At 41.2% G+C, this 17,007-nt stretch overlaps 1 protein-coding gene across 1 annotated transcript; it reads left to right on the top strand.

The window, feature by feature from the left end:
• Window positions 1–1,711: 1,711 nt before the first annotated feature.
• LOC310787737 (cell adhesion molecule 3-like) lies at window positions 1,712–16,677 on the top strand. Its single transcript, XM_083649226.1, has 5 exons — window positions 1,712–1,911; window positions 2,432–2,707; window positions 9,711–10,040; window positions 11,934–12,185; window positions 12,489–16,677. The coding sequence occupies exons 1-5, from the start codon at window positions 1,863–1,865 to the stop codon at window positions 12,611–12,613; spliced, it is 1,032 nt and encodes a 343-aa protein (XP_083505352.1). The 5' UTR covers window positions 1,712–1,862; the 3' UTR covers window positions 12,614–16,677.
• The last annotated feature ends 330 nt before the right edge of the window (window positions 16,678–17,007 follow it).

Raw genomic sequence — 17,007 nt, 5'->3', positions numbered from 1 at the left:
AGCTGTGTTTTCACCACATTTCTTGACCCATGTGGTAGGCTATAAACTTAGATTTGCAACTGTTCGTTTTTAGTCATTTCACCAAGTAAATGTGTTGTGTTGAGAGCATGATTGAGAGAGATTAAAAGCAGCACAGAGTAGGCAATCAGGGCTGAGAAGTAAAAACGGCTTTCAGTAAAAACAAGTTTGGTGAGTCCTTCATGTGCTGATGTGCGGTCGTTTGAGAGTGAAAGCGCACTCAGTACTACACAGCGTTTCATTGCGACTTTTCACGGGCTGTTCTTCTCACCATTGTACAATAGCTACAATACATGCTGATCACTTTCTGAGTATAATGGCATCAGCCCCAGCGCGAGGTCTGCACGGTGACTCACGGAGACTCGCGGGGCCCCACCCCCACGGAGCTTTGCTCGAGCATAAGAGCACCTTTATGGTGTCAACATCCAAAACTGTAAGACAATGTAGCTAGCATGCAATAAACTGTACCAGTCATCACATAACACTGCAGACAACCAACAACACATATACAGAGAACAGGAATGTTTCATTAATCTCCAAAACACATTGTTGAACACACTACCCCCAGAGCATGCTGGGAAACTCCGCCTACTTCCCTCAGCATGCTACAATATAATAATAATAATTAGCATTGTGGATATAGTCTTTCTTATGTGAATAACATTTTGGGTGAAGCAAGATTTAGCTAGGCTATATTTCAAGAAAAGTGGCAGCAGTGTAGTGTAGAAGTGAGTGACTAAGCTAATAACCATAAAAGTAGAAATAATTGACCAAAATCTCAAAATAAATGTACAGTAGGGCCTATTTACCCTAATGAGTAAAGGAGCAAAAATATTGATGGATAAAACTGAATAATGACATCACAATAGTCTAATCCTAATGTTAATTTAAAATGAGATATTCCTCTAAATCTGGCGTCAAATGGCCAACATTTTAGAAATAGCTAAATGGACCATTTGATAGATAAATCAATCAATCATGAGTGGATTCAGCACACTTTATCTGGGCAGATTGATTGAATGATTGCAGATCTATTCAGACCTTAGGTGCTGCCGAAAATCTTTAGCCGGCCAAATGTCGCCCCCTCAGAATTTTGGCTTGCATGACGCTCCTGGGGTCTACTGGCCTACATGAGTCCCCTAATGTCAAGCAGATCCACATTGCTGGGCGATTGTGCTCTACTACAACACATAGGGACAAAACATCTAATTTGATTCAATCAGTTAGATAAGATTTGCCCTTTCATTCTTGGAACCACAGCGGCACAGCCTACTTCTTTTGAAGGTTTACAACAGGGAATGTGGGGCGTGGCGGCTGCTTTCATGGACAAAAATCACAGTCCGAATTAAGAATATGTTTACCCAAACAATTCCACGCAGGAAAAAACGTACAGGCAATATCCACGACTGGGAAGGGAAATGGAGATTGTATGACATATGGGTCTGTCTCTGCCACCTGGCAAAGCGATGTTTTGGTCATGCGTTCGTTTTGTTATTAGTTACGCCCAAAAGTAGTTTCAACGTGCAATACTTATTTACTATCGGAGGGTTTACGAGAAACACGTGAATGCAGCACGGCTGCACTGAGGGGGCAGGCTAACCTCGCGTCACCAGGCTCTTCTCGGCGAGGTTACATTGTACTTTCACTTCGTTCACACACTTCACAGTACCATTCACACTCCGCAAGTGGATTTTCGGACCCAGAGAAGAAGATCAGGGGAGAAGAGCGGCGCAGTGTACCAACGAGGGAAAAACTTTGGCGAAATAATCCTTTTCAACGCGACCGTTTGGATTGTTTTTAATATCGTAAACGTGTATATTGCGCTCATCAATTGTGGACAAACAATGGCGTGGTTAGGCCTATTTGTTTTCACCGGAATAATGGCACGCATAGGTAAAACGATGTTTTCCGTTGTGCATGCTTTTTGTTTTTGTTTTTAATCACATTTAGGGGTGTGCCGTAACGTTGAGGGGTTTTCTCTGCTTTGCATGTATAGGAATCCAACAGGTTGGCCTACGTCCATTTTATAGAAAAGGCTAACTAAAACCATACCTAACTCATCCGGTTGTTGCTTCGTTTTGTTGTGCTTAGTCTCGTCTAGGCTTTATATAATGATCGGACTGTTGTAATCATCGCACAGTTTCTGTTTTTTATGATGATTTATTTAACTTTTAAAGTTGAGATCCCGCCTCCAAGTTGCCATTGACTTACAATTACAAAATATAATTCTGTTCTGGTGTGAGAGTTACAAATTATGTATCCCATTGAATGGGATAAATACTGTGTAGCTATCACACCAGTATCTGATACTATTTGTATTTAAGATGTTGTTTTATTACCACTTGTATCTCATTGTAGTGTATAATAGGCCTTCTTTGTTTACCCTGTATTGTCCCATACCGTTTACCTGCAGGGCCTGTGATGAGTGCCTCTTGTCCCATCGAGCTGAGCCCTCCCATCGCGGTGGTGAGATATGGAGGCTCCGTGTCTGTTAACTGCAGCACATCAGTTGTACATGAGGGGATGGGCTGGGAGGCTTCTGTTGGAAGCGGCATCGGTCTACGGGATGATGTCAACCATGTGACCTGGACTGTGGAGAGCCTAACAGACTGGGACATCGCTCCCAAATGCTTCATCAACCCAGAAAGTGGGGATCAGTGTCTAAAGACCCTACAAGTGATTCTTTACAGTAAGTCTTGTTTTCATCCAATTTGTGCAGGACAGAACAATGCTTTGATTCTGCAGCGTTTTTTCTGATAACCTCTTGTCTATAGCAGGGCTTTTCAAAGTCTGAGACTGTGGGCCGCCCCTCAGACAAAGCTAAATTCCTGGATTCCTAGGGGGTCATTGTTATTTGACCCCATAGAGACAGTCCGCATGTCTGGGAACGCCCATACAGGCTCTAGGAATGCCCACAATAGACGCTGGTTAGCTGGCTCAGCCTGGCTGGGGGCGTGGTCAGGGTGGGGTAAAAACCCCCGTTCTATCCATTCAGCAAAGTTAGAATTTAGCTGATAACCCAGGCAGACACGATCGGGGATTTAAAACTCTCTCGTAACGGGACAAGCCCCGTCTTTTATTGTCACACGAACACCACAACACATGCTTGCGGCCACAACACACTCATGCTGACGGTGGCCGGTGAAAAGTGTCCTCTGCATTTAACCCATCCAGGCATGTCCTTTCCTCCGAGGGGCAGGCCAGGAGCAGTGGTCGCTTTCTCGTACAGCGCCCGGGGACCAACTTCGGATGTTGTCGTCACTGGTCGGATGACGATCTGATCTTCTGCATGTTTTTAGTGGGGAGGTTATATACGGAGGAACCCCCTGGGGGAGCACGGGGAGAACATGCAAACTCCACACAGAGAGAAAGGCCCTTACGACGAGATACCCCACCTGGGCAGTAGGCACTGAAGATATGGGGGGGAACACAACCACAGCGCCTACAGTGTCCCAGGCGAGAATCGAACTCAGGACCTTCCGCAGTAAACGCACATCTGAGCAGACGTCTTGTGTTCTGCTCTAGAACCCCAACACCTGTAGTTTAGAGCCGCAGCACCGTCTTTTAGTGAGTCAGCCCATGAGATATATGGGCGGTTTTACCCCACTCGCGCGCCAGCCGTTTAACATTTTGTGGGCGTTCCCAGACATGCAGACTGTCTATGACGAGACGTGGCCTCAACCTATAGGACTGAGCCAAAATAGCCTGACACTGCTGTTTGACATACTTCAGACTGCCCTGCAGGGGCAATTCTAGGATCGGGGCTCAGCCCCTGATCAGAATGTGACATGATACAGTGCCTTGCAAAAGTGGTTGACCGACTCCCCCCCCCCCACACCCTCTCTCTCTCTCTCTTGTGAAAATATTTTGAATATGCTAAAAGTAAGACACTGGAGCACTCTTGACTGAGGAAGACAGACACTTGTCGAAATGTCAGTCAGCACCGTACAATAAACATGCAGATGGAAAAGAGTGCTCCAGTGTCTTACTTTGTGAAGTGCCCAGGTAAAAAGTTTTTCTACACTGTCCTTCACTGTTGAGCACCAGGGGCTATATTACAGAAACTTCCTAACTTGAAAATCCTATCTAGGCCTATCCTAACTTAGATGGGAAGTTTCTGTAAATATGGCCCCGGGACCCTTTTATTCCAAACTTGGCAAAAGCGTGCTGGACTTCACTGTTGAAATTGAATACGGTATGCTGTTTGAATGAGTATCCATTCCAACCCCTTTCACTTTGGCAAACCTCAATTCAAATAGGTACCCAATAGGCCCACTGCAATGAATGTGGGCAAAACAGAAACTGTCTTGGCATTAAAACTGCACTCACCCAGCACTGTATGAACACCTTACTAGTACTACTGGGTATGTGTCGGTTTTCAGCTCAGTGTCAACCTGCTACCAGTCTCATCACATCCGCCTTCCGGTTTGACATTCTGAGGTGCTTTTCTGCTCAGTTGTTTTTCACACCATTTTGCATCAACACTAGAGCAGTGGTTTTCAAACTTTTTGTGGCCAAGGCACACCAACTGGCAAGCCACAATCTCGAGGCACAGCTATTTTCATATCCATGCAAAATAGCCTGTAAATGCTTTTTATTTGCTTTCTTTACTACTTTTACTTACTAAGAAAACGTATTCAGTTAACAAAATAATTCAGAAATAATTAATTTTAAACTTTGTAAAATTACATCAACATACCATTTAATCAATCCAATTCATTGTTTAAGCAGAATAGAGCAATTTAGTCAGTTTCTTATCTGACCTATTCTCCTTACTTTTCCATCCACCTGTTACTCTGCCATCTGTGCTGTCTGCCGACTGACACTCTTCACCCAATGCAGTTCTTTCTCATAATATCATGATCTTTCTCTGTTTTCTTGGGGGGAGGGGTTCGATGCCCCCATCAGTTAACAAGAGAGTCCATGCAAGGGAAAGTAACAAAAGTGAAAGTAAAATGACTGCTTTACTTTTTGAGCCCCCCCACCCCACCCCACCCCACCCCGGGAAATCATTTGAAATGGGCCCTGACAACAACTCTGTTAAATGTTTGATTTTGTTGTGAATTACACCACGTTACGTCATATACCTGCCAATACAACGTGGGAGTCTCCCGATTTTTAACCCTTTCTCACTGTGCTCACGATTGGTAATTTTCCCGCTAATCTCCCGATTTGTAAGATATGTGTCATGGCAGCTGGCAACCCAACCCAGAGGCAGTGACGAGTGACGCACGGTGCCTAACTGCGTCACTGCACTCGTTCAAGCTCTCAGTGGAGCCACATTAGCAATACCATGCGTTTTGCAAGCTATGTTTCAAGCTATGTCGTTATGCAAGCTATGTAATGTATGTTCCCAAAATGATGTTAGCAAACATGCTAAACATTGATGCCAAACACAAACAAGCCGTGGAAGCACAGAGGGGAACTTCTACCATATTCCATATTCACTGACACCCTCAATGTTTGCGCTTGATCATTTTTGTGATGTAAATTTTAGATGCTCACTTTTCATCACATCTTTTGTACGTTTATTTTATCATTACCGGTATGCATTTTACTGTGAGTTATGAATTTTCACAGCCCAATATTGGCAGGTATGCGTTACACGGATAAGTTAATGCTCCCTGTGAACATGGGGGTCTGTGCGCCTCCACTCCACTCGGATAACACTTTTAATGAATTACTAGTAAGTAATATGAGTTTTTGTTCCTGGACCAACTTCCTAGTATGTGCTGGGGAAACCCCGCCCCCGAACTCATATATTTTCACTACATGCAGAATACTGTGTCTTTAGGACCCTGGGGCCTACTGTATGTAGCTGACATATTATGTTAGACATGGCTGTAAAGCTAGATTCCTGCTGTTCTAATGAACCAGATGTTCATTTCATCTTGATGTGAGGGGTCAAGGGAAGGGACCCATTTGAAAATAGTCACACACATTTACATTTCTCCCCAAAAAATTGCCGAATTTGGAGCAATGTTACACACGGTTGGTTCCCATGAGGGAGCTACATTATAACCTGCCAACATTAGGCTTTGAAAAAGAGGGCAATTCTCTCTGGGGTGTCACTGAATGGCTTATCCTCAATGTCCCCCCCCCCCCCGCACCCATATAACCTACAAATTACACCACAAATTAATAGAATAAATACAAGGATGTACAGTAAATTACTTTTTTAGTCTTAAATTCATAACTCACAGTAAAATAAATACCGGTAATGATGAAATAAAAAATAAACATACATGTACAAAAGATGTGATCAAAAGTGAGCATCTAAAATTGACATCACAACAATTATCAGAGAGTGTCAGTGAATATGGCATATGGTAGAAGTTCCCCTCTGTGCTTCCACAGCTTGTTTGCTAATGTCATTTCCCCCACTGGGTTCTACGGTGGGGAACATACTAGGCTACATAGCTTGCAAAATATAGCTTGCAAAACGCATGGTATTTGCTAATGTGGCAGCTAGCGGTTAGAAACGGGAAGGTCTCGCACTGAAATTTGGCAGCGCATCTCTTCTTGGGATATCAATGTTTCCCATACATAAAGGAATTTGTGGCGGGCCGCCACAAAAGGATTTGGACCGCCACAAAATGATGTTGACCAATTTTTTTTTTTTTTTTTTTTTTTTTATTATTATTATTTTTTTTACAGTGCACCTGAACGCAACATGCAAGATATCCGCTGAATAAGTGTCCAATAAATGTTCATGTCATTCTGGCCAATACTTCCGTTATAGCATTTCAGTCTGGAATATGGAATATCTTTCAATAATCTATGATTTAGCTGCTAAATTGTCAAATACCGCCATCTGCTCGCTACCCAGGCACTTATGTATGTACTTAACCTAACTAACTTAAAGGAACACTCCGCCCATTTTCAACCAGCTTTGTATCATTAGAACATCAGTAGTATATCAGAAAACTGTAAACGGTTTTGAAGTCTGTCATTTAATTTGACAGTTATTGAGTGTTAAAGTGTGGACCAGTGACATCACTGGTCCACACTAACTCAAATTAATAACTCATTAAGTCAAATCAACTCTCAATAACTGTCAAACTATTCATCATTCATCTAGTTTGACAGTTATTGAGAGTTGATTTGAGTTAATGAGTTATTTAATTTGATGTTCTAATGATACAAAGCTGGTTGAAAATGGGCAGAGTGTTCCTTTAACCTAACTAACTATCAGGTGTGCACAACATTGTCAGCCTAAACTCCGGCTGACACCCCAAAAACCTACAATCCGCTACAGAAAAATGTATATTGTTTGTTTATTAACTGTCTCCTCGCCTTCTATCATTTCACGAAAGTGGCAAAGCAAGTTGAGTATCCCTGACCTATAGGGAGAAATTTAGTTTGTCATTGTAAACCCACAGCACAGTAATGATGACATGTTCTTACTTAGATCTAGCCTTTTAATTTTGCTCTTAAGCTTTCTCAAAGTACACCAAATTCATGCATTTTACTTTAAAATGTTTAAAAAAATCTCACGGGGGGGCATGCCCCCGCACCCCCAAGGTATCTTGATATTGTTCAATTCAGTACATTCATTGAGATCTTATTAGAATCATGTGCTCAGCCAGACCTGATGTCATGTTTTATGGGTCTGTCCCCATTGACTCATTGTGTAAGACACTACTGTATTACAATGATCAAACCAGACTTGATTGTCAAAGAAGACATGTATTTGGTGAACCCTTGACCAAGCTGAACTTCCCCTGGCCCGGTGTCGGATGTACTGTATGCCCATATTTGATCATTGTATTCTCTTATTGAGATCATGTCACTGCTGACTCTGGAATATTGCTGTGCTGTCGATTAATTGCATTATCTCTTGTGTATTGCTGTATTGTATGATTTACTATAAGACATGGCCTGAGGCTCCAGTCTCTCGCTTTTTCCCTCCTACCCAGTAGGACTTTTTGATCATAAAAACCAGCAAAGTCATTTTTGCCTTTTATTGACTTTTATTCAGTTCAGTAAAGATTCAAATGTTTCTGTGACACTAATGTAATATTGTGTTTCACTTCCATTCCCTCTTCCATACCCTCTTTGCTTTGTTTATTAATGATTTAGCCCAACAAATTAAAATGAAAAATCTTGGTCTGCAAATCGGTGATATGAATTTGAATGTTTTGTTGTACGCAGATGATATAATTCTCCTAGCAGGGAATGAGAAAGAGCTGCAGATTATGTTAAATGTTGTTCATCTTTGGAGTAGGAAATGGAGATTATTAGTTAATAGAGAAAAAACTCAAATTGTACATTTCCGGAAATCAGGTACAAGGAGAAGCATTTTTGATTTTCATGTTGGAGCTATGTCATTGGCATATACCAGTTCATATAAATATCTGGGTTTTACTTTTGATGAATTTTCTACGTTTGAAGAGGGCGTCAGTGTGTTGGCCGACACTGCTGGTAGAGCCCTGGGTTCAGTAATAAGTAAAGTGAAAACTTGTAAAAATCTTGGTTATGCTACATTTTCTAAGCTTTATGATGCATGTGTGTCACCAGTTTTGTTTTATGCAGCTGGAGTTTGGGGAAGAAAGGAATTTTCTAAGGTGAATGCCATCCAAAATCGTGCAATCCGATGTTTTCTGGGGGTACATAAATTTACACCTGTGTTGGCTTTTCAAGGGGATATGGGTTGGGAGCCTTGTTTGATCAAACAAAAAGGTGAAATGTTGAGATTGTGGAACCGTCTATCTAATATGCCAGAGAGTAGAGTTGCAAAACAAGTGTTTAACTGGGATAAAGCACATAACTATCCATGGTGTAATGATATTAATGATGTGTTCAGGGAAGCTGATCAGCAATTTATTTTCAGAAACAGTTTACGCTGTAGTGTTCGCTATATTAAACATAGGCTATTTCTTGATTATAAAGAAAAATGGGCCAATGACATCTGGCTCAAACCAAAACTTAGAACATATGTTCAAATTAAAAATATGTTCACTCCAGAACCCTATGTTACTTTACCCCTGGATAGATCCAGAAGATCTTTATGTGCCCAGTTGAGAACGGGTACCCTCCCTTTGGCTATTGAGGTTGGCAGGTTCAATTCTATTGCTGAGGAGGAGAGACTTTGTACTGTATGTGAATTAGGTGTTGTGGAAGATGAATTTCATTTTTTGTTTCATTGTACGCTATATGAGGAACCAAGATTATCTCTATTTCAGTTAATGCAAAATAAGAAACCGGAACTATTTTGGTCAGGAGATGATGCGAAGTTGGAATGGTTGTTCAGAGATGAAGTCTTCAGTTTGGCCAGGTTTATTGGGAGGGCTTGGAAACTCAGAATGGAGAAGCTGTTCATCTGAATATATAACTCTGTCTTGTTTATGTTTGAGCATTTTGTAGCTTGTTTGTTGATTTGTTTGTATTGTTGAACTTGAATGATTTGTGTCTTGTAAGCCCAGACGGGCTGGGCACCTTGAATATGGTGCATGACACAGAAATAAAAATATCTATCTATCTATCCATTCACTGAGCCTCTCCTGAAACTCTTTGGAGCCCCCCTGGGGAGGCCCGCCTCCCACTTTGAAAACCTCTGATCTATAGCATTTCTAGAGAGTGTCTTATTATTTCTTGTTGCTATGAAAAGCACAAAGTGTGAACAATAATTTGTCATGATTGAAGTTAACCTCTCTGGTGCTTCTCACCACATTCTGTTTTTTTTTTTACAGAAATTGACAGTGTGTCCATCCCGGGTGATATAGGCACGGTGGTGGAGGGCACAAAGTACCCCATGCAGTGTAAAATTGTTGGTGTCGCTCCACTGAGGACCCTCTCTGTCAGCTGGTACAAAGGAAATGAAGTCATCCACACTGAGTCATACGACAGCCTGAGTAACTCCAACTCCAAAACTCCATCGGATGCATCATCTCACCTCCAGTTCACCCCCAATAGAGATGACAACGGTGCTCAGGTCTTCTGTGAGGCAAAACTAGACCTTGGACCATCGGGACCAAATCCTCCCACGATGAGATCAAAATCACTTGAACTGACTGTACAGTGTGAGTTTCTAATCCCTTTAAAGAGCATGGTGCAGGGTAGAGACCCCCAGTGAATGTAAAGCCCCGGCCAAAAACCAACTACCGTAAATTCCGGACTATAAGCCGCACCGGTGTATAAGCCGCACCTGCAAAGTTGACTATTTTTTACATATATAAGCCGCACCGGACTATAAGCCGCGGGTGTTTTAATGGTATTTTTTTATTTTTTTTTATTGTGTTTTAATGTTTAATTACCATATGTAAGGGTTCATGCACAGTGGGGATTGTCGGGAAAGAGATGGCTGTTTGAGGAAGCTCCCATTTATTAACATTTCAACAAAACAACATAACACAACACCACCTGTGTTGTTTTTTACAGTGCACACAGTGTCATACAGTGTCATACAGTGTGGTGAAAAGAGGGCAAGAGAGGAAATTAAAACAGAAGTGGATTTATAGTTAGAAAGAGTGCTAAAAAAGAGAGATTTTTTTTTTTTTTTTTTTTTAAATCCATAGATAAGCCGCAGGGGCCAAAAAAGGCCAAAAAACGGGAAAAAAGGTGCGGCTTATAGTCCGGAATTTACGGTAATATCCACAAACTACCGGCTTTTTCTTTGGTCTAAAAGTTACCAAGCCGTTTTTAGTTTCGCCGATAGAACGACCCTCCAACCTACACGGCTGTTTATCGGATCTCCGATCTTCCGACTGAAATCTGACTTTCTTAAAGGTTAAAGTCTTTACATTGTGTCCAATGGAACCCAAATGACAGAATATGCCAACAGAAAAAAAGAAAATGGGGGAAAAAGTGTCTGTCCTAGTGCACCAGCGTCAAGTCAGCCAAAATGTAAAAGTAGGTCTTCCGCTTTAGGGCTTTTAAAATAAAACCTGTATTGTAACGTTAACCTTATACATTTTTGCTTTATAGTCACAGTTTCACTCCATGTGTAATCTTAACATCACAAGTAATTTTGATACAAGGTTTCCGTTTCATTCGTTGAAATACCTTTTTTCCCCAAAGGTGAGAATTTGAATGCCTTTATTCTGAAAGTAAATCACAGTATTTCCGTTGCTAGTCTGGCTAACTGTCGCTGTGTTGAGACAGCCCAAATATTACAAATATTATATAGTGTTTGAGAAAGATAATGTTAGTTAAAATTTCTATCCATTGATTATATTGATTAACTGTTATCCGTCCGTGAGCATATCGTGGCACTATGACAATGTCACGTTCATCTAACTGCTTTAGTGTCCAGGTCGCTGCAGCCACAATGAGTTCATCTGCCTGCTCCGGGGGAGCAGCTGTAACGTGTTGGGAGGCAATGTGAATGTGTCAATGGTGGCAAAAAAAACATGTATAAGCGGTAATTTTGATGTAAAAAATGTATATATGTCGGCCGGGGCGTAATATCTTTTACTATATAATCACGAAATGGCTGTCCGTCTGAGTACATTTATCTCCCCAGTCATTACTCCGATCGCATAAAAAATTTGCCAAATCACTTTTCATGGGCCTGGAATGTATCTGGTGCCAAAAACAAATTGGGGGAGAAAAAAAGAGGGAAAAAAACGCCCACTGGGGGCTAACGGCAACCGTTTTTAGGCCTTCACACTCACAGAGCCATTGTGACCGCTGATGTCATCAGTGATGTCACTCGAGCAATTGTGATGTCATCAGTGATGTCACTCAAGGAATTGTTTTTCATAAGATACTATATACACTACACTGTAGTGTACAAGTACAGTATTTTCTTATATGAGTGATTGATTCAAATCTGACAAAAACTACCCCAGAGGTCACTAGTCACTACAGGTGATTTTATTTTGAAATCTAAAGAAAAGCCAAAACCAACCACAAGATTACTCAAGTTTGTAAGAAATAGTGGGTTATTTTACTTTTATCTCTTTACTCCTCAGACCTTCCGACCTTCATAAAGCCTGAAACGGAGAAGCTGCAGATTGAAAGTGGTGCTGATATCGCGTTAAACTGCACTGCTGTGGGTAACCCCATGCCTGTATACAGCTGGCAGTTCCCACATCCCATGACAGAGAAGACGGAGAATCGGGCCATTTGGACCTCCTCCAAGCTGCTTCCAGGCACCTACAACTGCTCAGCCTCCAACGCCGTGGGCACCAGCACCAAGCAGTTCATTATCACTCAAATTCCAAGTAAGAAATTGTTACATTTTTCTCAGCTTGTTCTAGGCAGCTTGTTCTAGGCTTCTTCATTATTCTCTCGCTGTGTTTATAATTCTACACTTCCTCCATGCTGTTGTTCTCCATTGTTCTCCATCAGGTAGTCCTGGGACCACCGCTGGGATTTTAGTGGCTGTGCTGTCTGTTTTTATTGTTATTTTGGTTTGTGTGGTTTATCAAAAACAGAGAAAGTCTCCTGTCGCAGCACCTTTAGAGTTACAGTCTGGACAATTGAGCTGAGAGAGAGAATGTAACCAACACTCCGCTCTCCCACAGGGAACCGATCAACATTTGCAGCCATTCTTGGAGTGCTACTGGCCCTGGGGGTCCTGCTCTTCGTGGCCCTTGTCATCTTTCTAAACCGTAAAGGACGCTGCCCTCCTGGAGGAAAGGTCATATGAACTATGTAAAACGAACTGACTTTAGTTTTTTTTATGCAACTCTGCATGGCTTTTGAATGACAATGGTGCCCTCTGTTGTCGTTTTTGAGGAGAAAACATGCCAAATACATTTGATGGCCTGGGAGCATGGTAGCATGGTTAGGTTTGGGTACCGAAACTCGGTACCACTATGGTACCGGTACCTTTACAACCGGTACTACCGGTACCGAATTGCAATGCAGATTTAGGTGCCTCATTTAGTGACCATGCCTGCGCTGCTGAGTGAAATATCTGCCTTCCGGTACTCCAAAACCGGTGCAGCACGCGCACCTTCACTAACATCATTTGGAGCACACTGCTTTAAATCCTCTTAAAAAAATAATAATAATAATAATACAAATAAAAACTAAAAACATTTCAAATCAGTTCAGGCACCTTTTAGGCACCGGTAACATTTTAAGTATTTTAGTTTTCCTTCCAGTCTTGCTTGGCCACTTTACCTTTTAAGAATGCATGATCCTCGTAACTGTCTCTTAACATTTTACTGCTTTGTCCACTTGTGACACCTTTTTGATAATAAGCCACTGTAGACAGAGCAACCTTGTGGAAAAATTCAATGAACTTTTTCTTACTTGAAAAAACGATGACAAATGATGAGATTTATTGATGTCATGTCTCAATGGAAACCACACAACTGTGTTGAAACAGGCATTGCGTTACTGCCTGTTTCCTTTTTAATGACGCATTCTGTACTGTATGTTGTCATGTTGCTCAGTAATCGGTTAAGGAAGGAGTTGAACAGCACAATAATACCACTAATTCGGCACATAGGCTTGGAAGGGTTGGAATTGGGGGGTTAGATCACCAAATGATTCCCGAGCGCGGCACTGCTGCTGCTCACCGCTCCCCCAGGGGATGGGTCAAATGCGGAGAACAAATTTTGCACACTCAGGTGTGTGACAATCGTTGGGACTTTACCTTTACCTTTACATAGGACAAAACTTTAATGATTTTTATCCACTCAGGTATCATCTGTGTGTATTTTACTTCAAAGTTGCCGTAGACATTTGCATAATAGAGCTACAATAATTACCTATGCGGTCTGTGAAATCTGTGAGGTGCTTCTGCTATGGGCTAAAATGCTGTTGGTGAGCAGATTTTATTTTATTTTATGTGGTTTACATTTTGTGTATGTTAATTATAGTTTTACGTATACAACATGCTAATTTGTTCCAATGGTGTGATTTTATATGCACTATTAATGGATTTTGAATGTGTTGCTAAGTGTACACTACACCCTTGCTGTAAAGTGGGGTCAAATTGTTTTTTTGTGAAATGTGTAGGCTTTTTTATTATAGAGAGCCAAAGTCACACCCACATCCGGTTTAGGCATATGGACAAAGATAATTCATTCAAGTTTTGGTTGAGTTAAATTTTCTATGGTCTCTCGTGATTCCAAATGTAGCTAAATCGCTTGGCTTGACAAAGTAAAACTAAGCATTTTACAAAATGTAGATGGAAAAAAGAATGGCGGATGAAATCTCTTGGTGTGTATGCCTAAACCGAAAGTGGGCGTGACTTTGGTTCTCTATTAGACAGTTAGATTCTCCTTGAAATTACCTTAATTGGAGATGGGAAATTCCATGCTAGAAATGTTTGGTGTACTGGTACTGGAAAAAGTACCTTTGTTTATTGTTGTTATTGTGAGAGTGGAAATTATAGAATGAGAGCAAAGTCATTTTTCAAGGCTATAAAACCAAAACGGGTCCTTGAAATCTTTGATGGGGGTGTCAAGGCCTTGAAAGTTTTTGAAAATAGACATAAATAGACATGGGTCAGTGAAAGTGTTTGAATGTATCTATTTTTTGTGCAAGAATGTGTTTAAAACACAGTCTGCCATCACTGTAACAGCACAGTTGGGAAGTGTTCACACTTTAAGCCTCTCTCTGTTTTTATTAATTGTGAGCTTCTATAAAGCCTGCTAGTTCTCATTATTAGGGCTGGGTTCAAAAAATCGATTCTCCGATTTTTAATCGATTTTTATTTTAATCCTCGATTATCGATTCATATGTCCAGAGATCGATTTTTTTTTATAAAAAAGTTTATTTTTATTTTTATAAACAGGCTAAAATATTATGCTGTGTGTGGTAGTTGAAACATAGTTTCAAGTTGACGTTTATTTATGTTTGTAGTTGAAACATAAATACTGTAGGCTACATGAATGGAAATGTTTGATCATTAATATCTACTTTTAAGCTGCTTTCACACATGTCTGGAATTCAGGAGTTATCTAGAGGCTATCCGGCTGGCTGTCATGTGTGAATGTGTGCATGTGGCTCATGCGCGCTCCCGCGGATCCTCGTCCTATCCGGAGGGAAGTGTACCCCCAGCCGTAGTCGCAGAAGCGTATTGTCCCCCCCCCCCCCCCCTCCAGAGCTCCGTCAGCTCGTGAGTGCATGAGGACAGAGACGAGATCGTGACTTATTATTATTATATAAATAGTCGAACATGAGCGAGCAAAAAACACATGCCATTTGGTTTCCAAATGAAGCTCAAAACTGCTCCGTGTGCGACAGCCAACATGTTGCGGATTGCTGGATTGAAAGGCTCATGGCTCTGATCTGATTTCATGTCTGCTTCGCACAGCACACACATTTAATAAGCATTTTTGGACGCGAGGGTCGTCCCGCTTCCCAGTATTGGACATCGCTAGGTAGGGTATCTGGATCTGGTTGCGTTCATGTCTTTGATTTAACGTTTACACAGCGTTCGCGCAAATTCCAAGTAGCGTCAAGTCAGGCAGTATAAAACGAAAACTTCCGGGTATAACCTTCGCAATAATGGCAATTAAATAAAGTAAATGCACGTGTAATGTTTTTTTGTGTGTGTTTCGAAAGATACAGAACGGAGATAAACTGGAAGAATATCTGCTCCCTTCGAAAAGTCAATTTTAACCCGTAGTGAGTCGACATTCTGATTTTTTGTTACTAAGTAATACAACATTTATTTTATTTTGAAGGTAAAAACGTCTAGCTTCCTGTATTCTGTATAATTCTAGTAGGTTTGAGGCATTTTAGGACAACATAGCAAAGACCTGTTTTGTTTGTACTGCTTGCGACTCGAGGAAATCGATGCATCTGGGCGTGAGTTGTAGGGTTGTTTAATTAATTACTTACTAACGTTATGCGCAAACGATTTTATGCCGTGAACGTTAGGCAGTTATCGCCCAATATGTATTTTTAGTTTTCACAACTGTGTGGTCATGCCCAAATTCCCCCACCCCCGCCGCCCGCCCCCTCTCTACTTTACAAACTCTGCGGAGGTGCTACTCATGTGTGAATGCAACATGCCTCATGTGTGAAAGGGTACACTTCACCTATCATCCGGGGCAGGCTCAGTGGGGGGCAACCCTGACCTGATCCGGAGTTCATGTGTGAAAGTGGCTCAAGTCCCCTGAGCCCATGATGCCTTCATGATGCCTTCACTTCTTTCTGATTGTTTGACTCCTCTCAGTGCCTGGCCCTTTGTTGTGCCATTACATTACTGTGTCTGGCGTTTGGGTTAAGGACATGTTGTCTTCTGCCTCATTTGTATGCTTCAACTTAGGGGCACTCCGCCGATTATCAACGCTGATTTATTTTGCACATAATCTTACACATATCCAAAAACTAAACAGTTTTGCAGGCATTCATTTAGTTTGACAGTTATTGAAAGTTGATTTGAGTGAAGTTGTGGACCAGTGATGTCATTTGTGCATGAATGACATTTTGGATATGTGTGAGATTATGTGCAAAATAAATCAGCAGTGAAAATCGGCAGTGTCCCTTTAATGACTGATAGTCCAATGCCCATTGGAATTGTACAGGCAGATGAATATTTTATGTAAAACCTTATATTTATTTATGAAAAACTATAAAGATAAATTGGACTGCATGAAGGGATGTGTGCTACTAAGGTAAAGGACTGTTTCTCTACCTTGGAGGACAACATTATAACCCACCTGTGAATACTGCTGTAAATGTTTTGTGACTAGTGTAAAAGTACCTGTGTGTAAACAAATCACAATGGAATTGCATTTTCATAAACAAGTTAACTCTTATTCTTCTTTACTATTCTTTCTTTACTAGTTTCCAAGCAGAAGCGTAATGCCCATTGAAAGTGAGGGGGCAGTTGCCGCTTCAAATTTTTTTGAAAAAATAAATAAAATAAAAAATCATGGCGGTCATTAATAGTAGAGCATCAATCCCCTTTTCAAACATGTGACAATTAAATGCTGTTAGTTATTATAAGTATAGTAAGATGTACTGCTTTACTTGAGGGGTCACAAACATGTTAAGTAATGGTAAAGTAAGCAGGAAGTAATGGTGCATTCCTTACTAACAACTCGGTAAGATGTACTGCTTTACTTGAGGGGG

This window comes from Poromitra crassiceps (assembly GCF_964638095.1).
Source record: "Poromitra crassiceps genome assembly, chromosome: 13".
Classification (NCBI taxonomy): domain Eukaryota; kingdom Metazoa; phylum Chordata; class Actinopteri; order Beryciformes; family Melamphaidae; genus Poromitra; species Poromitra crassiceps.
This window is presented reverse-complemented; position numbering and strand designations above follow the sequence as displayed.

Coding starts and splice junctions, on each gene's coding strand:
- LOC310787737 (XM_083649226.1), top strand. CDS start 1,863: ATGGCGTGGTTAGGCCTATTTGTTTTCACCGGAATAATGGCACGCATA. Junction 2,708..9,710: donor CCTACAAGTGATTCTTTACA/GTAAGTCTTGTT, acceptor TTTTTTTTACAG/AAATTGACAGTGTGTCCATC. Junction 12,186..12,488: donor CATTATCACTCAAATTCCAA/GTAAGAAATTGT, acceptor GCTCTCCCACAG/GGAACCGATCAACATTTGCA.